This window comes from Glycine soja, chromosome 19 (assembly GCF_004193775.1).
Source record: "Glycine soja cultivar W05 chromosome 19, ASM419377v2, whole genome shotgun sequence".
NCBI classification, from domain to species: domain Eukaryota; kingdom Viridiplantae; phylum Streptophyta; class Magnoliopsida; order Fabales; family Fabaceae; genus Glycine; species Glycine soja.
Window position 1 is genome coordinate 2,669,711 of NC_041020.1, and position 25,004 is coordinate 2,694,714.

At 29.6% G+C, this 25,004-nt stretch overlaps 2 protein-coding genes across 4 annotated transcripts; one reads left to right on the forward strand and one right to left on the reverse strand.

Moving 5' to 3' along the window:
* Nucleotides 1–17,495: 17,495 nt before the first annotated feature.
* Nucleotides 17,496–20,868, forward strand: LOC114398460 (cyclic dof factor 2-like). Its single transcript, XM_028360660.1, has 2 exons — nt 17,496–17,981; nt 19,381–20,868. The coding sequence occupies exons 1-2, from the start codon at nt 17,808–17,810 to the stop codon at nt 20,362–20,364; spliced, it is 1,158 nt and encodes a 385-aa protein (XP_028216461.1). The 5' UTR covers nt 17,496–17,807; the 3' UTR covers nt 20,365–20,868.
* A 217-nt stretch (nt 20,869–21,085) lies between these two features.
* LOC114399318 (reticulon-like protein B16) lies at nt 21,086–24,371 on the reverse strand. Of its 3 annotated transcripts, none has more exons than XM_028361492.1 (6): nt 24,292–24,371; nt 23,586–23,671; nt 22,752–22,932; nt 22,526–22,670; nt 22,057–22,126; nt 21,086–21,555 (listed from the first exon to the last, which is right to left on the reverse strand). In XM_028361492.1, exons 2-6 carry the CDS (start codon nt 23,620–23,622, stop codon nt 21,389–21,391), a joined length of 600 nt encoding a protein of 199 aa, XP_028217293.1. In that variant the 5' UTR covers nt 23,623–23,671; nt 24,292–24,371; the 3' UTR covers nt 21,086–21,388. The 3 variants fall into 3 exon arrangements, with proteins under 3 accessions (XP_028217293.1, XP_028217294.1, XP_028217292.1); XM_028361493.1 differs by having other exon boundaries at nt 22,526–22,667; nt 24,099–24,298; XM_028361491.1 differs by lacking the exon at nt 24,292–24,371 and adding an exon at nt 24,099–24,285.
* Nucleotides 24,372–25,004: the final 633 nt, after the last annotated feature.

A 25,004-nucleotide genomic window follows, 5' to 3' on the forward strand; every position in this document is an offset into this window, starting at 1 on the left:
TCCATTATTAATTATATATTATGTTAATTCAAAATATAGAATATATTTAAGTAAGCTAGCTAGTAGATAACATGAACTCAAAAATACATGATATAATAAGGTAGTATAAATTTAAAATGCATGACATAATAAGGTTGTTGTATCTAGTAGACAATGGCATAGCAAAAAAAAAACTAATAGATAATGTAAATTAAAAAATAAATGACATGATAAGGTTGTTGCAACTAATAGATGATGAGAATTCAAATGCAATTGTATTTCTATAGAAAAAAAATGGGTGAAAAATAAGAGAAGAGGTATGTGTTTTTTTAATACTTTATACTAGGAACAAAAATTATTGAATTTTTGTTTTGTCACCATTTTATTTAATTTATGATGTCCCATAAACAACTTTTAAATCAAGCGTGAAGCAAAAATATTTGTTATATATTATAATTTTAGCAAATCAAAATGGACCCTTAAATTTTTCAACTTAATTTACAAACTCATTTATTTTTTACTTCGCTTGTCCCATAATATTTGTTGCCCAATTTTATTTTTTTTTACATAGATTAGGAAAAATTAATAAATGAATGAAAGAAAGTGACAATTTTATAAAATTAGCCTTACCATCATTAATTTATTTATAGTTTTATTGTCCGTCACGACTATTATAAGATATATAACTAGAAAAATAATAACTAATATGACATTAAGAAATTAAAATGATAATTATTTTGAGACTTTTTTAAATGATAACTACTAAGAAAATAATATATTTTAATAGGAATAATTTCACCTATTATTATTGATTTAAATCATAAATATTTCATGAAAATAAGAGTCTTGATAATTGTGCCCTTAAGGTATTAGTTAAGAAACTAAAAGAAAAAATATTTATTGTGAAGAATATAAAATAAGTTATGGGTTGTGCCGCTTTCTCATTTCAATAAAATTGTTTCTTTTTTTAATTTCTTAGTCAATGTCCTAAAAACACTCTTTAACATTTTCTTAGGAATAGTGTCATAAATTGATGATAAAAATAAGATTAATCAAACTCAATTTAGAGCATCTTCAAGTGCTTCATGAGTTGCTTAAATTAAGCAACATTATTTAACAAGTTTTTATCATTGCAACAAATAACTTGGTAATACTGTATTGTTTAAGTGAGTTGTTTATATATATATATATATATATATATATATATATATATATATATATATATATATATAATTATTTTTAATTATAAAATTTAATATGATTTAAGTTAAACACTTATTTTAATAAAATAAATTTTTATGTAAAATTTTTAAATTTATATAATATTATATGACTGATAATTTGAAAATAAATAACTTATTTAAGCCATCATTAATATAATGCTGTTATATCAAAACACACACTATGACTTGAAGCTTCGTTTCGAACCTAATTTTATTGGGGAACTAAGAGTTGAGTCTTCGTGTAATTAATTCTACTCAATCCATGACTCATGACCCACACATCAACGTATCAGAAAGTGAGAAAACCCGTAAGCACACACACATAATTCACAATTGAGTGTTCCTTTCTTTCATCAAATCCTATTGCTATTAGTCAACCAACCTCACATGATTATCAATGGTTGCCACTTCAAACTGTTTTACGCGTAGGGTAGAAATTTTAGGCAAATGTTAATTATGCCTTTGACCATTAGGCAATTGTTAACTAAATTACTAATTATAATTTTTTGAAGAAAATATTTATGGACTTGTATATATATTTCTGTTATTTATTTTATGTACTCACCTCTTTATAATTTATCTCTTTAAAAAAACAAATATATTAACTATAATTACAGAAGAATTATACAGTACACGTTTAGATTTAAATTTTCAAAATATATTTCTACTTATTAAAAAAAGTATATTAAGAAATGAGTGTAATAATTTTCTATTGTGATGAATTAAAAACATTAGTAATTAAGAATGGTTAATAGGTAAAATAGAAATTTTGCAATTATGTTACAAGAGAGTCTTTGAAAGAGAGAAACACCTAAGCTTAAAAAAGTGGGACGTTTTCTTTTTTAAAGAGAGAAATATTATAGAATGTGAATCCTTAAATAAATATAAAAAAAATCATTGGTTTTTTTTACAAAGAACTATGACTAATATGCTAGTCAAAGTTAATTGAAATTTTTCTTTATTACTTTTATTCATCTTAATAACACATATTTTTAATTTTATTTTTCCTGTTCTTATTTATCCTATTATTTTCTTTATTGCAATCCTAAATACTAATTCAATTAAGCTTTTCCGATTACACGGCTCGTGAGTCGTGACAATACCATTCATCAGTGGCAGTCAATCACAACTTTGGTCAAAACTGATATAGATCATCATATCATATATACTATATTCTAACGTTAGTTAATGTATTTAGAAATTTAGTTAAAAATTAAAAAAAATATTATTAACACATCTCATAATAATTTCAATGTATTTTTAATACTTTTTATTTATTAATTCTTTAATGCCTATGTTATACTATAGACATATATGCCATGATACCGATGGTTGCGTAGACAAAACTCAAAAGCCATGTTCAGACATTTTATTCAGAGGAATACCAGCTACATGCATGTAACTATTACGTACTAGTATTTTTAATAAATATTTTATCAGTTTATTTTTTAGGCTAAATTACTTTTTCCCCTTATTTTTTAAATCAATAATTTTGATCCTCCTAATTTTTAATTATAACATTTGTTCCTTTTAGTTTTTCAATTTAACAATTTTGATCCCCTAATAAATTGTTAACTAATAATTGTAATTAATAGAGTTATAAAGTTAATTATAAATTAATTAAAAACTATTAATTATTACAAATTTTGATAAAATATTATTAATTATTAAAAAAATTAATAAAATCTATGTATTAATAAAGACTTTAATAAAATTCAATAATTGTGTTAAAGATTATTAATTTTTATTAAAGCTTTTTAATAATTAATTTAATAATTTTATTAATCATAATTATTAGTTAGTAATCTATAAGGAGTAAAATGACCACTTTGTAAAATTAGGGAGACCAAATATTACAATTAGAGGATCAAAATTATGAATTTGAAAAACTAAGAGAACCAAAATTATAATTTAGTCTACTTTTTTTTATACTAAAAAATTCATTAAAAATCACAAAATTTTATGAGTCTCTCCCCTTATTTAATACTAAATTTTACTCATTATTTTATAGCTTCTAATAAATATTAAATTTTGTTTAAAAACATTAAATTGTGATAAAAAATATTAAAAAATATGTTAATATATATTGTGTCAGTTTATTTAAATTTAAATAAATTTTTATTTTAATAAAATAATAAGCCTTTTTTTAGTATATTTGTCTAAATTGTTTCTGTTTTAAAGAATAATTTTTTGCTTATTTTAAGAAGTAAATCTTATTTATTTCTTAAAAAAAATGATTTTATAAGAAGAAAAACTGATTTTATAAGAAGAAAAAATTTAAACAGCCTCATCCATTATCCCTCTCCTCTTAGATTTATAGTCATTGCGAAGTGCGTAAAAGAAGAAAAAATGTCCTTGGCTCCAAAATTTGGGGTCAAGAGTGAAGATGGATTAGGTCATTCATAATCATTAGAAAAGCACTCAGTATATGTTGTAACACTTTTTTGTTTTCTATCTTTGACGCAAACTTTTTATCGCACTCTTATTTTACGGAGATATTTTCATCAGAAGATCCAATATAAACCATTTAATTTATAGGTTTTGACTTGTGATACCTCCTTTGAATTAAAGTTCTTGGTACATTTTATTATACTATTACTCTTTGCGAAGTTGCAGAATCAAGAATCACCTAAAAGTGCTACTGGACCCGTCTTTTAAGTTTATAATACTGTGTTAGCACTGGTTAAGGAAGAAAAAATGATGTCATGATAGACTTCAGAACCCTATTTATTTAGTGCATTAAGTAGAGATCAGATGAGGAAAGTGACTCTTGTTTTCAAGTTCGGTCATGCTTATCCTCAAGGGCCTCCACTACAACTGTTGTTAAATAAATTATCCTTACACTTTTTTTTCCTTTTGAAATTATCAGTATATTTTATTAGAGAAAATTTTGCTTCCATTGAATAGGATACTATAAGAAATATTTTTTTTAATTTTTTAAGTATTTAACATAATTACATATTAGAACTTAAATTTAAGACTATTGATTAAATTAAAATAATTTTATATTAATTAATCTATTTATTATATAAAGTAGAAAGAGCTCATGCTATGTCTAGAATAAGAGAAATTGAGAAAGAAGGATTAAGATTAACTATACTTTAGAATCATCATATTTTAAGAAAATAATAAGGATAAAAAATAACCCTTATAAAAAAATATCCCTCCTATCTGTCACTCTATATATATTATCAAGAATCAAATATTTTTCAGCATACTAAAACTTAAAAGTTTCGTAAAAAAAAAAAAAACTTTAAAAAGATTGGGTTATCTACACACCAAGCTGCACTTTGTTGGTATTTAATATATATCTTGAGTTTGAATTTTGTTATAAAAGGAATTTCACTGGGAGAATTAACTATAGTGTGTATGTTCATATCTCAAATAAGAATGTATCATGCATGCAGAGAATAGACTTTTTTTTTACTTAAAAATACAAATTAATGAATTATTTACATAAATAATACAAGTAAAATATTATTTATATATGATACATTTTATTGTACATGGTGAGAAATCGAATCTCCTTATACAATTTTTCTTTATTTTGGTGTTAGTTAAAAAATCAATTCCCAAAAAATCAATTTTTTAACTAATGTTTTTTTTTTATTTAAAAAAACACATTGAGAAATAAGTAGGAAACCAATTTCTCAATGTGGATTTTTTATTTTAAAACTTAGTTAAGAAATTAATTCTTGGAGAATTGATTTCTTAACTGAATTTTTTATTTTTTAAAATTTTTTCATTAATTTTTATATAAATTTTATTATATAAAAAATAAAATTTTAATATGCATATGTTGTTGTTAATTTTATATTAATTTAATTTTGTTTAAAATTCTTTCCAAACCTATTGTGTTGTAAATTCCACACAGCATGCTAAAAAGATTTATTTTAAATTAATTTATTTTAAAGAAAACACTTGTAATCTATTTTTATCAAATGGAATTTTAAAAAAAATTAATCTTTAAATGAAATATTTAGAATAGGTAGCATAATTTGAAAGTAAACATAAAAAAAAAAAAATCTGAAACTAAGTTTATCTAAATTGAAGAAGACAAAAAAAATAAAGAAAGCTTAGATAAATAACTCAGGGACTAACATGATTAAAGTACATAAAAAAGTTAAAACAACTAGTTTGAGAAATAACTACACAAATTTATCACACATCAGAGCAATAATCTCATCAAGAATTCTTGATTTTTTTGGTTTGTGCAGTAGTGCTAGGATTCCATCTCGAGATCGCCCAAAAGTAGCATTCAATTTAGTTGGACTTTTGGTACTAAATTCTGAAAAACATTTCTCCCACATCATCATCGTGTTTGAGCTCCATACAGTCATATTCAACACAACCATCACCTACATAACAAAAATTGGTTGACTATTAAAAATATCAAGTAATATTTTGCAACCTCTGTTAGTGTCAAAATTGTTTTCTTTAAGGCATCAAACGACATGTCTTCACTTATTGACTTTAGGATGATTAGGGCATTCAAACATTATCCATTTATATGATGGAATCATGTCACTATCCCAATACATAAGAGCATATACACTTTCCATATTTTAAGCAATATGGTGAATATCATTGCATCTAACCCCTACTGGTATTTACATTAGGTGATAAATTGTTTTCTTGTGACTCACACGAGTGCCTGAGGTCGCACCGACAATATAAATGGTTTAGATTGTGTCTTAATTTATTATGGTTGGTTTGCGTAATTCAAAAAAAAAATAATGTTCAATCAAATCGTCTCATAAAAAGTATCGTTGAGTCATGTCGTCTCGAAACAAGTAATGTGAGGTCAAACCTTCTGAGAAAAAACAAAGTGGGGTCAAATCATTTTGGAAAAAAAACAATATTCAATCAATTCATCTCAGAAAAATGCAGTGTTTAGTGTTCAATCAATTAAGCAAGGCAAACTAACATTCATAGTACACAATAATTTAACAAGGATAATTAATGTCATTTGTGTCCATCAGTTCCACATCTAGGAGGTTGTTTGTTTCTTGTTGGTTGCCAATATACTTGTTCATGTTCTTATGGTTGAAGTTGTTTATCAGGAACAACAGGTTTCTCTTCCTGAACGAAGTCATTAATATTTGGTTGTTTGGTTGAAGAACTGTCCATAATAGTTTGGTTAAAGGATGTAAATGAAGGTATGAACATACTTTGCATGCACACATAAACAAATTCTGATGTTCGAAGATTTGTACCTATGAGGTAGCACTAAAGAACTACAGATTGTACCCATAATCTTGATGATGATGTTGTTGTGGTATGAATTCATATGATTGAGAATATGGTTGTAGTCCTTCATCATACATGTTGGCAACAATTGGTGCGATTTATGGTGAAGGATGTTGTTCAGTTTCCATCTTTGGAGTTGAGCAAGATGTGACAACAACATTTGGATAAGTTGCAAACCGTGTTAGGAAAACTTTTAGTTCATGTAATTACTCTTATGTTCAAGATTTCCTTGAATAGGTTGTCCGATTAACATATATTTACATATTTCCTTCCAAATTACAATTAATTGTTGATGCTCCTGTGCTCAATTTGTGTCACTGTGTCCTTCATTTCAATTTGATGGAGTTTGTCAAGATTATAAGGTGAATTTGGAATGTCTTGACAAAGTCCAAATTGGAACATGATCCTATTAGTTTGCAACCATACTACCACAAGGAAACAAATTAAAGTAATACAAGCACTTTATACTTTGGAATCCTTATATGCATGTTTTGGCAGAAATGACTTAAACCCTCCATAAGGCATCTAATGGAACTAAAAAATTAATTTGTGTTAATAATTTACAAAACAATGTAATTGACATTTGAATAAATAAAATAAAAATAAATGGTTCAACCTCCTCATTACGCATGCTATCGAATCTTAATCTGTAGCTTATAACATCACAATGTGTGATTTTGGAAAATCGTAACCCTCTGCCACTCCATCTAGTGAAATGTAATATGTTAGTGTCAAATACTTTACAAAAAATGATCTTTTTTTAGTGATAAATTTTAATTTACCTAGTTGCAAGTGGATATGACGGTTGACACTCGGCCCTTAGTTGAATGAATGACATGCGATACCATGCCCAAGACTATAAAACATTATGCATTCTCCCAACTGCACTATCCATCTCATTTAATATCTACTAACAAAGGTAAATACATCAAGTGAACTTTGTTTCCTGACTTGTCTAGCATTAAGAACCACCAATCAATCCTAAAATGTATGGCCTACAATAGGATGCTAATTGTTGTGGTGTGAGTTTTGCTAGGAGAGTTGACATGCTTTCTTTTAACCATTTTAGTTTCAGTGTTGATTCCACTAGTGCATTTTTTCAGAGAATGACACTTATATATTCTGCACACATTTATTCTCAATCATAATATGTTGGGCCAGTAATTGGTTTTTCACAACATGTAAACCTAATTGAAGAGTAACATCTTTCAAAGTGATTGTGCATTCACCAACTGAAAGATGAAACATGTGTGATTTAGGTCTCCACCTTTCTACCAAAACAATTACTAAAGCATCATTGATTTTAATCTATCCGAGCTTTGCAACATTTGAAAACCCAGCTTTAACCAACAAAGATTCAATTATGGGATCTAGAGAAGGCATAGCTTGAGCATATGACTAGATTACATCATTTGTTACATGCAGAAATCAAAATAAAAACAACATGAGTATTTGTAAATCATAACATAATTAACATTCAAAAGTACAAAATGTATTACCTACTACTCCAAATCTATGAAGGTGTTGTTTCCAAAGAAAAAGAGCAGTTATAGCTTCAATGGTTTAGGCTTTGTTAAAAACGTCAAGAAGAAGTTAAAGAAGGATATATAAGAATGAGAAAAAGTGAGTCTGTCACTGTATATGATAACAATACATGCATTGTATTTATAGAAAAAAATTTAACAATAACAATTTATTTGGTGCAATCTTGGCCACTGGTTTTATTGGTGGGATTTTGGTCGTTTAACATGTATTGTTCCAATCAGTGTTATCTAGGTCGTTGATTTTGTCGTGGGATCTTGGCCATTCTGTGTGCGTTGTTTCAATCGGTGTTATCTAGGTCATTGATTTTTCAGTGGGATCTTGGTCGATCATCATGAGTTTCTCCAATCGGTGTTATCTAAGTCATTCATTTTGTCGGTGGGATCTTGATCGTTTTTTTAAAGTGCATGTGACAAGTAATTAAACATTATAAATATAGTTTGTAGTGAGGCAATCTGATACATCACCTTAATCATAAACCTTATTGCTATCCTAAATCCTAAACCCAAACCATGACTTCATCATTAGTCACTGTGATTGTGTATTATAATAGCATCATCACAACAACTAAACATGATTAAATGTTTGTAAGTGGTTCACCAAAGATCATTCAACTTGACAACAAAATGACACTTGCTGCCTTCAAACAAGCTATTGGAAAATAGATTAGTCTACCAAATGGTAAAGTGGTTATGGATATACATTTTTGATGTCCTGTATTATCTGTTGGTGATTGTTTTCAATACAGGACATGCATACTGTAAGATGATAAAGACATAATTATTATGTTTTATATATTCGTGCAACTCTCCAACCTCAAATGCCTCGAGTTATATCTTACCATCATAGACACATTAACACAAACATGTGCACAACCACCACCAATTTTTGCAAGCTCTTTGAATTTGGAGGGTTTGGATGAATACCTCGATGAATTAATGAACCTTGAATTGAGTTTTGAAGAAACCCCCCCCCCAATTGATTTGATTATTATTTTATTATCTAATGATTTATAATCATCATGTGTGTTGTTCATTGTTGTATTACTAAGTGTTTGTTTTGTAATAAAAATATTCGTCATGTTTGTTGTTCATTGTTGTATTACTGAGTGTTGTTTTATAATAAAAAATTCGCCATGTATGTTTTAAGGCCAAAAGTTTGAAGTATGGAATGAAATCTTGAAGTTTCAATGGTTTTTTTCTTGTTTTACTTTGTTAATGCATTTTAAGATCGGATCCAGATTCGAAAGTTTCCATATTTCCTTCATTGACATGAAAACTATGGGAATGTAACACTATTTTAACAAAAATAGATAATACGCATAATAATATAGGTGTCAAAAGTTTTCCTCATGGATTGAAATTTTAAAGTTTCAGTGATTTTTTCTTGTTTTTTATCACTTCGTTAATGCGTTTTAAGGCTGAATTGAGACTCGAAAGTTATTTTATTGGCTTCATTGATATGAAAACTATAGGAATGAAACATTATTTTAACAAAAAAAAAAACTAATACACATAACAATCTAGGTGCCAAAAGTTGCCTCATGGATTTAAATTTTGAAGTTTCAACAATTTTTTCTTATTTTTGGTCACTTTGTTAATGCGTTTTAAGGCTGAATCGAGACCTGAAGGTTGTCTCATTGGCTTCATTTTTACTAATCCCGACCCTTAGCCCTAGCCCTAACCCTTGGTTAGAGACACTTTTGCTTTACGTCAGTGTGTTAGAGAGACTTTTGCTTGACGCCAGTGTGTTAAAGACACTTTTGATTTACGCTAGTGCGTTAGGGAATTCAATGTTTTACGTTAGTGTGTTAAAGACACTTTTGTTTTACGTTAGGAAATCCAATGCTTTACGTCAGTGCATCAGAGACCCTTTTATTTTACGCTAGTGAATTAGATACATTTTTGCTTTACGTCAGGGATGGTGGCCAATGATGGGGACACGTGATTGATAACTGCTAAATATGAGTTATTTTTTATGATAAAAATATATTAAAAATATCTTTAAAAATATTTATTTAGCAGTTATTTTTGGCTTAAATGTTAGGAATTGATATTTTTATTATTTTATGCCTTGTAGGTATGAAAAGTGAAAAAGATTCAGAAAAATATCAAAAATATGAATAAGGAAGATTTTTTACATCAGGTTCAAGTTCACTCTAACAACTATAAAAAGGGAGTTAGGCCAAGGAGAAAATACACCACCCCGGAGACTTAGAGCTCTCTAATGAATACATCATAAGCCCGAGTATCTCTAGTGGGGAAATCTTTCTTTATATGTTTTTTTTCCATCCATTCTCTTCCATCAGTTTCTAAACCCCTTTTCAAGTGTAAGGCCACTTATGGTTATGAGAGACTAAACCCTTAGCTAGGGCTTGACAGACCTAAAAAGTCAAAAGATGTATTTTACACTTCATATTTATCAATGCAAATAGGCGTTTTCTTTTCTATTATCCTTTCTTATTTTAATTTCGTGCATCATTCATCCTTGTATCATGTGTAAGGGTTAGGTGCTCGACAGAGGATAATTCTTAATAGGAATACAAAAAAGGTCTTACATGCATCAGTTTTAGGGATTAGTCGCTCGGCAGAGGGTCATTTCTAATAGAACTAAAAGGAAAGAGTATCTTAATAAAATCATTGCTAGACATAGAATGATTGTATTATGCCCATGCATCAATGCAAACATCTAGAATTAAAACTTCATGCATTTTATCTATTGAGTCTTTGCAAAGACATTTGGGAGATAGATAGGTAAAATAGGTTTGTCATCGTGAGACATTAGGGACAAGTATTCTAACAGATTTAGGTGGGAAAAAATTCACCAAATTAATAGAGAAAAATCTAAAATAATACATTTTAGGCAAATAAGACAGACTAGATCCCAACATTATCACATTTTGAATTTATCTTTCTTTATCTTCATCTTTTATTTTTTCTTATCTTTTATTTTCTTATCTTATCTTTTTTTATCTTCTATTTTTATCTGTATCTTTATAATCTTTTAATTTAAATCTTTTATCTTTTCTATCTTCTATTTTTATCTTTAAATCTTTATCTTATCTCCTATATTTCTTTATCTGTTATTTTAAATTTCCTATCTCTTGCTTGTAAATTGGGTTTGCATCAATCTAAGTACTAACAAAGTCTCCGTGGATTCGACACTCAGACTTCTGAGTATTTTACTATTTGTGACAAATTTGATGTACTTGCTAACGAGTTAACAATGATCACCAATGTTATTGAGTCAATTAATTCGGTACTAATAAAAACACGAAATCTGCCAATAAGTGCGCTGGTAAAATCAACCTATATAGGATATAATGCATTGTTCAACCAAAGTGGGAGAGAAGTCGCATTAATGATTACGTATGGCCAAGTTTATACACAAGTATTAAACATGGCTATGGAAGATACACAGAGAAAGATAAACTCTCACATTGTTCTTGAGTTTGATTGATGTGACACATAGTTCTTAGTCCAGCAGACAATTAACCCGAGAGAGGTTCTACTCACTGGAAATTTCAGGATCAGGGTAGATGAAAGGTGGTGTGACTGTGACAAATTCCAAAAAATTCATGTGCGTTGTTCTCATGTTGTTGCTGCTTGTAAGCATGCTCATCACGAGTGTAAGAACTACAAACATCATGCGTATACACTGGAAAGTGTGTCCAACATGTACATAGGATTGTTTAGGGGATTGTGCAACGAAGCATATTGATCACTGTGTTACAAGCCAAGAATCTGTCTTAACCTAAAGATGAAAAGAAATTCTAAAGGTCGTCTTGTCTTCTCTCGTATACACACAAAAATGGATATCTAAGAACAAGGTCAACTAAAATGATGTTCCATGTGTCGCATCCTAGACCATTTAAAAAATAAATACCCCCATCGTGTAGGTTCAAGCCAATAATATTAAGTTTATGTCATACTGGTTGTATTTTAAAAATTTTGTTGTATTGTTTCAAATTTAAATATTTTGTCCTATTATTTTTAATTTTATGTCTATTTTGTAATTTAAATATTTTAGTTCAATTCAACTTGTTGGTTAAATATGTTTTTTTTTAATTTCAATTATGTATTTTAATAATCAAATAAAATGAAAATACAAAAGATTTCAACTCTTTAAAAAATGATAAAACATAAAATATACAAAAAAATTAACAACATATGTATAATAATATTATTTTTAGTTTAAACAAAACATAAATATGGACAATTAAGAACACAACTTTTTTATGAAAAGAATAAAAAAATAAAATAAAAAAAAAAGAAATTAACAAATCAGTTTTTGAAAAATCAATTTTTTAATTGGATTTTAAAAATAAAATAAAGGAACATTTAGAAATTGATTCCTTGAGAAACAATTTCTTAACTAAGAAAAAAAAAAACAAAAGGTGATAAATCGATAGTATTTTGTATCATTTGAGTAAATAATTTTTAACCTGTATTATTTGTATATTTTTTTTAAAATTTTTAGGGAAAAAAGGTTTAGAGAATACATGTATTTATATAAAAAAAAATTGTAGGGACTTAGAGCATTTTGATATTTCAAAAACAATGTATTTTATTTTCCAAGAAGTTAGAATTTGAGCATATAAGCGGTAATCAATGAAAGATATGTTTGTGTGATGGATAGGAGCTTTTGTCCTTTATTTATCAGTGTTATGTTTGTGTGAATAGGAGCTTTCGTCCTTTATTTATATTAGTGTACGTGATGTAATTGTGTTGTGTGTAAGATTTTGTAATTATATGCAATTGTCCCAGAAACATTCTTATGTAAGAAAGGAATTTTAATATACTTAATAATAATTAAAAATAAAATCATATATACAATTTAAATTGTTTGTTGAAAATCTTAAATACACTTTATATTTTCAAAATTATTTATTTACTATGAATTTTAATTATAGTATTCTTTAAATATTTATTTAATTATATAAAATAAATATATATCTTGTGTAATGTACAAACTAAATTACTAGTGTGTTACCGAAAAACTAAAATACTAGTATAAAAAAGGGAAAAAATAAAAATAATCACTGTTTTTGCCTAGAATTGATCGGATATTTATTTCTTCATTGGGGCTTTGGTGCCTTCTAGATGGCTGGATACTTCTAAAAACATTTCAAAGTTTAAGTGAGATTTCAACCTAAAGTCATAAATGAGATCATATATAAATATAAATGATCAATAACTTATCTTGAGATTCTCATATTTAGTAATCCAATTTTTACCAAAATTATACATCTTAATCACATCTTCCCACTACTTTATTATATGAGCTTATGAGAAGTAGTTCTCATTGTCAGACTAAGTATTCGGCCGGATACCTATCCCATATAATCACATTAATCAACCACTAACATTTTACATGCAATTAATATTCATAGGAAGAGAAAAAAAAAATTACAACAGAAAGGGAGACTTACTGTATTTAATTGTTTTTAATAGATTAATATTATTTATTAAATAATTAATAATTCTGTTAAAATTTCTACAAATATATTATTGATCAGTTTAAAAATTACAATTTAAAGCACGGGTTTTAACTAATTTAGATCTGGGTCGACCCTGTTGTATCTCTTTGTTTTTTCTAAAAATTAAAATAAATTTGTTGAGATGAAAAAATAAATATGCAGCTTATTCATATTTAACCATTGTGTGTTGGTTGATATTGAGACACGCGTTTTATTTGGAAAGACCAATGCAACGTGGCACGAAATTGAAGTTTCATGAAATACTTGGGAAAATACGTGACTGTATTTGAAGTCTGGAATAAACGGTGGGGTTAAATAATTTTCATTGTGATGAATAACTAAATAAAAGATTTAATTAGAATATTTTTTTTATATAATTATCTAATCGCATATTTTCATACGTAAAAGTGTTTTATAAAGGTTTAAATAGTTTTAGCGTTTTTTGGGTGTACATAAAAGCTAAAACTAGTTTAAATAGTATTTATAGAAGAATGTAACGTTTATGTACTATAGTGTGTGAAAATATAAATTTTTTTACATGATTAATATATAATTTTTTTCTTTGTAAAGGAGGAAAAACTAGTTTAAATATAAGACATAAAATCAGACATTTCAAAACTAGAGGAATGAAAAACGGATAATTATTTTAGAAGGATTAAAAATAAACTTTGAAAGTTTTGTAGAAATAAAAACATATTATATCCTCTATTTTATCAATAATTCATTAAAAATTCCAACTTAGGTTTCAAATTTTCTTAAAATTTAACACTGGGCAGGCTAAGCCTAGCAGCTCATGGGTTGAACTTGGACAATTTTGATTGGGCAATTACATAACGCACCTTATGTTTTTGCTTGGTACACCTCCTAAATTTTTAAAGTCCCCATCTTACCCTTCTCACCTTACTCACTCTCTTCTCTTCACCGTGGGCAACACCATCACCAAATAGATCCTGTCCTCTGAGAGCATCAAAGTTGGACTCAGTAGGAGGCCCAGGCCTACTTATACTCGTAGTCATATTGAATAACATGTCGTAAATTTTCAATAGGAACTCAGTTGGTAATTTTTTAAAAAATAATCATAGGTACCAAATACAAAGTCAAAATTTTCAATAGATAATACAATTAGTTCATTTAATGCATTTTATTACATGATTTATGTATTTTAAATATTTCTAATTTTGAAAATTTTATTTATATAACAAAATTTACAGTTTTATGAATAATATTCTATAAGTAATATGTGCGTTTAAAAAATTGAATCTAACATTTTAATATAGTTTAATATTTCTGATGAAAAAATTATTTTTTTGATATTTCTTTCTATATTTTCAAATCTAAAAATAAATCAAGATCATCCATGTGCTGAAAGTTGGTAATTATTTTAAATCTTAAAAGATTTAATACATTCTGATCTATTCAGTTAAATTAAATGTTTAATTCAATTCTTTAAATGAATAAGAAAACCGAACAAATACCAGTGTACTCTTTTAAACATTTACAACAATCCCTTGAAAGGAAGATACAGTGTAAATTGTAAACATTTACAACAATCCCTTTAGATGAAAATACAGTGTAAATTATAAAAGTTTTTTCAAGCAATTAAATGGAATTAGTACAATGTATGAAAAATATCAGTACAATATTTTTTAAACAATTAAAGAGTTATTACAAAGGGAAATACCAGTGTACTCTTAAAAGTATTATTTTCCTTCTGTTCTGATCAATGTCTAACCCCTTGTTTGATATGATTGATTGAAATAATTTCAGGTGAATGAAAATAAGTTAAGATGTTTGTAGGAGAAGAAATAATGTATTGTTTTTCCATCTATTTTTTTATTTATTAATTTAATTTCTATTCATCCTATTTTTCTTATACCTACTAAATACATCCTAACGACAATGGATTTTTGGGGCAAGGAGTCCGAGTGTTGCTTTCTGCACCCCTCGAATTTGCTTCCTGCACTCCATAAAATCTTAAAACGCTCCAAATTGACAAAATGCCTTTCAGTGCTTGTTGAAAACTATGTGCACTTACAGAATGAAATTCGTAAATGCATAGATCATTTTCCAGAATGCTAAATCAGGATTATAAAACAAAAAACTTGTGTGCTTTTAGAATCAACAATCTAGAATTATGTATTCTGGATTGTTTGTTCCATAATTATGTATTCATAATTTCTGGACAATTTATAAGTGCACATTTTTTTTTTTGTCTATTCAGGATTTGCCAATTAGAATTATAACTAGATCTGAAAAAAAAGGAACTTACCTCAAACAGTTACTTGGATGCCAAGCAACGAAGGGTGACCTATGCGGAGGAGGAAATAAGTGTGAACCAAGAAAAATGAGCAATAATGGTGGCAGAGACTTTTAGATGGAGGTAAACTGTTGAGGTTAATGGAGCTGGGTGGAGAAGCTCCAACAAGGGTCCGAGGAACTTATAAGAAGGACAATTTTGGGATATATCACAATAAAGAGATGCATGTAGTAATACTTGGGGTGCCGAAAGCAAAAACCTCCTTAGCTAGCTGGACTAAATGATTAAATAAGAAGTAGGACCCAAATTCACGTGCTATTTTTGGGAATCTTCAGGATGACGAGTTATTTTATGTTTTTTTTTTTGGCTTCCTCTTATAATTGACAAAACAAAAGTGAAAAACTACACCTGCAGCATAAAATGTAATGATTTTTTTTTTAAACATCTTTATTGTTTGTAAGAAAAAACATTCATATTGTTGTAATTAGTATTAAAATAAAGTTATAATCTTGCTTAAAAAACTAAACGAAATATGTATACTATTTAGTGTCAGTTTGAGGGTAAAAGAAATTAGAAAACGGGGTGTCATTTATTTATTTAAGACTACTAGTTGAGTACGATTACCGTTGATAAATACATTATCATAAACAAACTACAAGTTAAAATTGGATCTCCAATAGAGATGCGATAAAGAAAATAAATAATTATAAAAAATATAAATATAAACATTCAATTAAATATTAAACTCCCACGTTCTCATAAATTTGGATGGTAATGAGAAGAAAATTTTTGCTCTTTCAAATGTGTGAAATTGAGATTTATCCACATCTGACAAATTTTCATTCTTATATTATACAAACTTCTATATTTTTTTTAAAAAATAGTGAAAAATAAATAAAAAATAAAGCATAAACTTAGAAATATGTGGATTAAGCTCACCAAGTTAATTACTATAGCTAGGCCCAAAATTTACTATAGCTATGTGGACAGAAAAAGAGATCCGTAGGTTTAAAGGGTCGGTTTGGGAATCCTGGCCCATATAACCATCGTTATCTACAAGTTTCACTTTGTTAATTAGTTATGACGTATACCTATTATTTGGGAGTGTTTGTTTCACAAAATGAACTGATATTATATTCACAGGAATCATATAATTAGGAATGATATTTTCAGGTATATTTAAAAACATGTGTTGGTTACATTTTAATATTTTTAGGAATATTTTTAAAATGTAAAATAATTTAAATAAAAAATAAAAATTGAAAGTGATATGAGTATCAGAGAATAACTTTTCATATTTCCATGAAAACAAATATCACACTTTCATCCCTTTTCATAGAAATAAAAACATGAAAAAATATAATAAAAAGAAAATAATAACATTCTTAGGAATCAACAATAAAGGTATAATTTTGTAAATTGTAAAACTTGTAATAGAATGAGAATGTTAAATTTTCATGCCTACATTTCTGGAAATAGACTTCTAATCCTTGAAACAATCAGACTCTTCGACTCATTCAATCTAGAACCTAATTATTCCTCATCCTTTGTCCCTTTCTAAAAATACTCACATATTTTACGAAAAATAATAAACTCGCAAATTGTGACAAATTCAACATGTGTTAGGAAGCGGTGATAACTCTTGAAACTGCCATATGTACTCTTTACTCAATGGAAATGCTTTTCTGCGTCATCAAACACACGCGTCATGAAAACAAGAGACGTGTATTTAGCAATTGAATGAATGTAAAAAGTGAGAAAGAGAAAAGCATCTTTGGATTGCCACAAAGTGGTTGTGGCTCAGATTCATTGTTGTATATCTGACGTAGCATCCCAGTCCCCATCTGCTTCACTCACTTCAGCATATCAACAAACAATAAAAGTGCACAATCAAACCACCACGACACTCTTTCCCACACACAACGTGCCACCACTCTCTCTCTCTCTCTCTTTAAAACTTTCCAGAAACACCCCAAAAAACAACAAAAAAAAAACACGCGGCATTTTAAAGGTTATTTATCCTTATTAGAAAAAAGTTAAAAAGAAAGAAAAATAAAAAAAAACCAAAGAAACAGAAATGTTGGAGTCAAAAGACTCGACGATGAAGCTCTTCGGGAAGACGATCCCTGCGCCGGAGATCTCCGCCGGAGCTCCGGCATTGTCTTCTGGTGATGCTGATGCTGTTGGTGTTGTTCAGAACCATGGTTCTTCAAGTGTCAATGGGGATGGTGAAGAGCACGAGATTGAGCAGGTGTGAAAAATTATTGATTTTGAGAGTGGCCCTTTATTGGAAATGCGAAAAGATTTAGTGGGTCGATGTTAGTTTCTTGGCTTGTTTGTTGGCATTGGAGATGTTGTTGACTTGTTGTAGCAGCGTCTTGTGTTGTATTTTTTAATTTGTTATATATTATGGTTTTGTTTGAAAGGGTTTGGTAACTTAGTGTTCTGTTGACATTTTGGTTTTGTTCAATTTGATGTGTTCATTGATGGTTTGTTTCAAATTTGCAACTTTTTTTCCCGCTTGTACAAGTGTATTTCATGCTATCTTTGACTTGCTGCTGTTGGAGTTTCTGATGGCTTAAATTGAAACAGTTTTGTTTCTCTAATGGCATATCACTTAGATTGAATCTTCAGCTATTTTGTTAGTTTTGAAACTGCAGCATGGGTTTAACATTATTTGAGCAATTTCCAATTTATTTCTGAGCATACTTGTGTGTATATTTTCTTTACTTGCTGGTTCTTTGGGCACTGATGACATCTCTTTGTATGTTTGCAGTTCAGCTTCTAAACTCTTATTTGTGTGTTAAATATGAACAATCTATAGATATCAATCTGTTTTTGCCTTTCTTTTTCTGATTTTACCTAATATTTCTGGTAGCAAATGACGAATCGTTCTTAGTTGATAAAATGCCTTTTCTATTTGACTTTTCAATTTATATATCATTCTTTCTAAATCTGGGAACAGAAATATTGAAAACTGTCCATCTTACAGTTTCAAGCTCAATTCACTATACTTTTTGCTTTGGTTTTTTCGGTTGTTGATTTTTTGTCTATAATTACTGTTAGCCTTGTCTTCTTTTGAGTTCATAATTGTTGTTCTATCTTGTAACGAAAGAATAATGAGCTGCAGATACACAGAAATTCAATATTATTCAGTTTTGCTGTACAACGTTCCTGTTTGGTTGCCTTTACTATTATTCTCATTTCTCTTGGTTTTAGCCAGTCAGTGACTAGAGTTGGAAGGCAATATTTTCAACCTTAACCTTTTGAGAAAATATTGGATTAACATGTTTGTCGATGAACTACAGAATTTTGAGATCTTGATAATTGACATTGCCCTGCAAGTCCTAAACAAGGGATGCAATTTTTTTTTTTTTTCCTTAGATGCTGGGGGTACTGAATTTGTTTTCACCTAATCCCAGTGAACTGGCTTTCCATGTATCATTGTCAATATTAACATTATTTTATTCTGTGTTTCAATTTTTATTTTAGTTAAAGTTATTTTGTTTGACTTGGACACACATATGTAATTGCAGAAGGCAGAAATCTAACAGTAAAATTATGAGTCATCCTTTTCTACACTAATGTATTTCTTATACTAACTTTTTAGTTTATAACAACATACTCAGCAGCTGTTTTCATGAATGCAGGACATAATGGGAGAGGAAACAACTGAGAGTGAGAAGGAAGATGAAGTGACCAATCTTGATACTGTCTCAAGACCAGGGGAAGTGTCTATTAACCCCTCTACCAAGAAGGAGGATCTTACATTGAAAACTTCAAAAAAGACCGAACAAGAACAAGGTGAAAATTCCCAAGATAAAACACTGAGAAAGCCGGACAAAATACTGCCTTGCCCCCGCTGCAATAGCATGGATACCAAGTTCTGCTACTACAATAATTACAATGTCAACCAACCCCGCCATTTCTGCAAGAATTGTCAGAGATACTGGACTGCCGGTGGAGTGATGAGGAATGTTCCTGTGGGTGCTGGTCGCAGGAAGAACAAGAATTTTACTTCTCAGTATCGTCAGATAACTGTTCCTGAAGCAGCACTCTTGAGTTCTCAGCCGGACTTGCCAAATGGAGTCAGTCATCCTTCCTTGAACTGTAATGCCACACTCCTTGCATTTGGGTCTGATACACCCTTGTGTGAATCAATGACATCTGTTTTGAACCTTGCTGAAAAAGCAGTGAACAATTCCACAACAAATGGATTTAATGGCTCAGAAGAACTAGAAATTCCTTTTGCTTATGTTGCTGGAGAAAAAGTGAATGATGATTCCAATAAATCTTCTGACATGTCAACAAAGCCAATGGAAGGTGAAACCACCAATAGGTCCCAAGAACAAGTCATAGAGAATTGTCATCCCTTCCCACCTCATGCTCCCTACTTTCCTGGTGCCCCTTGGCCTTTCCCATGGAATCCAGCACTGTGGAACTCCCCGGTACCATCACCACCTGCTTTTTTCCCACAAGGATTTACCATGCCTCTCTATCCTGCAGCAGCTTATTGGGGTCTTACTATACCGGGTGCATGGAGCATCCCATGGCTAGCGCAACCATCATTACCAAATAGCACAGTGTCTAACTCTGGTCCAGACCCCATTGCCCGAACCATAGCCATGTCTTGATTGCCACGTCCCAAAAAGTTAACAGGAGGAAGTGGGGTTTCAACAAGAGGACTCTTATTGCTGTTCAACCATATTGCAATGGAAAGTGAGGGAAAGTGAGATAAGGCTTCTAGACCCAACCAGTTACTGTTGATGTCTCCTTGATCCATTAGCCAACAAAGAATAGTGGGTTTCCTCTTGGGGGAATGTACAGGGCAGTGGGATATGCCTAAGGGGAAAAGCAAAAGTGGTGAGGAAAAGAAAGTGCTCTATGGATGTGTTGAAAGCAAAATGAAATGACAATGTCCAAGATAATTAGCTTGATGCAGAAGATGTGATTCAAATGTGAAAGCTAATGAAGATAGGGTTTTGCGTGACTCTTGTGGTAGTTTCAAGGAACAATCCTAACAAAAAGAAAAGCGTGAGCCATATCAGCAATACTCACAAGATATTGTCAAACATATTTCTTTTAACACACTTTATATTATGAGTTTAATATCATATTAACAGTATAAAATAATTTTACATTATTATTTAATTATAATTTATTGTTTAAATTACTTTAAGATAATTATTTTAAAAATTAACAAACTTATCCTTGATATATTGTTATTACAAAAAGTGAGATACGAGTGTTAGTTTTTAACATTTCTCATACCAACATAATCAGAATGAAAAAAATACCAACAATGCCAATCTCTCCCGAATGCCTTTGGCAATAGCTTGGGTAGGACCAGAAAAAGAACTCCGCGTTATGAAGTAATTTTATAAACTCAGTAAAAAAAATGTATCTGGCACTTGTAAGTAAGAATCATTACATTAAAAAAAATAGTGACAATATATTCAAATATTGCTAACTGCATCTGTCATCGATCGGTGCAACTAATATAATTTTTTCCCGAAGATTTTAACAAATGATCACCAAAATCAGGCATCAAAATCCTCAAACTATGCACACAAGCTTGCAACCTTTCTCCGAAGTTCAGAACATGAAATAGTTAATTTCACCAAAAGGAACATGAACTGGGTTGGAAGACCTTGAAAATCAAGACTCTTTGTCCTTTGATATATTACGTGGCAGTCTGTTGAAAACACTCTCATCAACTATCCTATAATGTCTTGAAAATTGGCGATGTATAACTCCACAACATTTATCTACATAACCCCCATATTTGCTGTACAATGCAGGGATAGTAATCATAAGAAGGGTTCCTGTCACCATTAAAGAGCTCTTCAGTACAAATGAAAAAATAAAAAAAAATTAACAAATGGTTATATATATCCCCAACTTGTGTGAGACATGAAGGATATACATGTGCTGTTCAAGAAAATTAGCTGTCAAAATAGCTCTTCAGTACACAAAACATATAGATGAAGATTTCTAGTAGGACTTGTGACACAAATGCAAGTAAGTTCAACAGCACATAATCATGCGTGTGCAAACATGCAATGGGGTAAATGGAAAACCATGCAATTGCAATGAAAGTTTAAGAAGGGTTACATTACATTGCTTAGAGTTGGACACAAATGACCTCCAACACAACCCAATAAAAACCAGACAATAGAAAAAGCAGTTAAAGGAAAGCCAAAAGTTTAAAGTGAAACACCCAAAAATGATGTAATACAGAATTTACTATACATCAATGAAAGGAGGGTCTCTGTGAGAGACATCACAAATTGATTTTAACAAATAGACTTAGGAAGCAAGCATACCAATATATGCGAGTGTGAAGAAGGAGAAGGCGCTGCCAATGACAGACAAGAGCCATAGACAAATCACCACCTGCCAAGTAGACAATAGACGCTGAATTATCTCAGTTGATTTTCCATCAGGTCGCATACAAAATATTGATAATTACTATTATCCCATTTCTAGGTGCAAAAATCACTATGCTATAAAAAAGAGAAAAAAAACTCGAGAAAAACCAGCAGATATTGTTGAAAAACAAATGATATATTTGAAGGGATAACTTCAACAGAGCAGGTTCAAGGAAGGTAGTGAGTTATTGACAGCATGTTTCATAAGCCATTGCCAAATTATGTGTAATACTTCAAGACGATGTCATATAAAACCTAGATTCTTTACAACAAAAATATATATTCAGAAAAAGAATTACTAATTATTTGGGTCACACTTCCCCAAGCTACAATCCTAAAAGGCTGTAACCTGAAATAAACTAACCTTGAAAAAAATTCTAAAATCCTTGCCAATAGTGATGTCATGAGCTATAAGAAGCATATTGTTGATTTTGACCCGAAATGAAGCTGCTACATTATTAACCATCTCCTCTGACACAACTAGTTCAGGTAATGTTGGTGGTTGTCTGCTTTAGAAGAAAAGGACACAAATGACATAGTGCTAATGTTGAAAATGATAAAAAATAACATACAAGGGATATGAGTCATACTTATTTCTAAGGGCAGCATAGTTAGCATGCAGAAACAACAGTACGATCAAAATCAGCAAAACATCTGAACAAATTGTTAAAAATGGTAAACTGGTCCACTCAAATAGGACCCAGGCAACTGTTGCAACAACAATGATACCCAAGGAAACATGCCACCTCTTCCACAATAGAACATCAGCAACTACAAAAGAGACAAAGCAAACATCAGAACTAGTATAATGTATAACCATATTGAACCCATAACAAAAAGCTGAAGCATGCAAAATTATGCCCTTCAGCAATTTTATCTAAGTTTGTAAAGATATTGTTTAAATTTATTAAAAGAAATCCTTAACTGGTTTGGAATCAAATCTTCAGATGAGAAAAAACTCAAAATTAAAAAAAAAAAATCTCAATTGCAAATCCAAACCATTAAGATTAGACCAAGTTGACCACCAACACAAACAAACAAAAAAATAAGATAAATCAAACTTGAATTATCACAGGTACATAATGAAGCAAAGTATCCATATATAAAAAAGGCCACCGAAGATTCAATCAAGATTTTAAACAATGGTCCCCGACTGCAATTTTGGCTGCAACATCAAGGTTTTTGGAGTTTCAAAAACTACAATTGCAGCCACATCAGCTGCATTTGTCTACCATTTCCCACAATATCAAGGATCGTGAGAAAACCACTACTGTGACCACTATTTAAACCTTAGATTCAATAGCCCATCAAACAGGGGAAAGTTCATATATATGTTAGTGTCCAATTATCTGCATCTCTACCAAAATGAATGCAAATTATAAACCAAACAGTATGCAAAAACTTATCAGGGAGTTACAACATACCAAAGGCAGTAGGAAGCTGAGCTTCTGATTCAGACATTAAACCAAACTCTCCAGAAATGAAGTCCTACCAAGCAGACACCCCGGACCTGGATATATATCCAACACGTTAGCTGAGTCAATTACCATGGCAACAAAGTTTCATAATAAGAAAGAATCAAAATCATTGTTCAGAATTCAGTCATCTCAGCCAAATCACAAGCTGAATTACAATAGCACACCATGCGCTTGAACAACGAACACTTGCCAAAGTTTGAGTGGATAATGGAAACACACAAACCAATGATATGAAGGAAAATAAGACTAAAATTACCAAGATCATATTTTAGTCACAACCATCCTAACCATGAAAGAAGCAATTATGAATTATTATCCAAGCTAGCAACTACATCATCAAAGGAAAACCTAAATCAAAATTACCATTTTCTGTTAGCAAAAATCCCTCCGCAAATAACAACAAAACAAAAAATGTTAACACTCAAAAAACAAAATTGAAACCAGTTACGCAGTTTTTACCAGAAAGATCCTAAAATGACTATTGTCGTGCCGAGAACGCAGAGTTGAAAGAGAGGATCTTGAATCAAATTTAGACTCAATTATGGGTGAGAAAGGGAAGCAAGCGAAACCCTAAAACTAATGAGGGAAAGATTGAAATTGGGGAATCAATTCAATTCAAATATTCAATTCTTTGGAACGAGAAAATGCTTACAAGCGTCATCAAGTCTCACTCCTACTATGCTTATGTTATGACTTGTATTGCAAATAATTTTAATTTTTTTTTCGTGTTTTTCGGGAACAAAAAACATTGCGGGTTCAAATATATATACGTTTCGGGAATGATTTATTAGGAGACCCTTCTAATTACTAGTAATTATCTTTTAAAATTGGGTAACTTAATATGTACGTCTCTAAACTAATTGCAAAATATTAATTAGGTCACCAAATTAAAAAAAAAATTGTAATGGGATCCCTGATCTTTTATTTTTTTTTTATAATGAAGTAATTCACGGCTTAAAGCTGCTAAAAAAATAATTTATGGAGATTTTCAAAATCCTAACGACTCAATTACAAAAATTTTACAAGATTAGAGACTCTGCTACATTTTTTTGTTAATTTGGAAACCAAATTAAATTTTTTCAAATAATTTAGAAAGTTACAAATTAATTTAACTTTAAAAAATTTGTTTTAAAAACACGAGTGATTTGCTAGTTTGCAATTGAATAAACCGCAAACAGAATATTATTTTTTAATACAATGTAGTAATATATTCTTCAATTCATTCCTTTTAATATTAGTTGAAATTTGTTAAAAATTATCAAACTTTATAAATCTTGTATTAAATGAGTTTCCTTCGTGATTTTATATATTTCAATAAATTTTAATTTAGAAAGATTATGTATTATTACTGGACCAACATCTATG

Bases quoted from the DNA above. Each gene is read 5' to 3' on its own strand.
- LOC114398460 (XM_028360660.1), top strand. From the start codon at position 17,808: ATGTTGGAGTCAAAAGACTCGACGATGAAGCTCTTCGGGAAGACGATC. The intron at 17,982-19,380 runs GTGTGAAAAATT...TCATGAATGCAG, and splicing joins AAGAGCACGAGATTGAGCAG to GACATAATGGGAGAGGAAAC.
- LOC114399318 (XM_028361492.1), bottom strand. From the start codon at position 23,622: ATGTCTGAATCAGAAGCTCAGCTTCCTACTGCCTTTG. The intron at 22,127-22,525 runs GTTAGTTTATTT...TCTACTTGGCAG, and splicing joins ATTTTAGAATTTTTTTCAAG to GTGGTGATTTGTCTATGGCT. The intron at 21,556-22,056 runs GTATGCTTGCTT...TAATGGTGACAG, and splicing joins CTTCACACTCGCATATATTG to GAACCCTTCTTATGATTACT.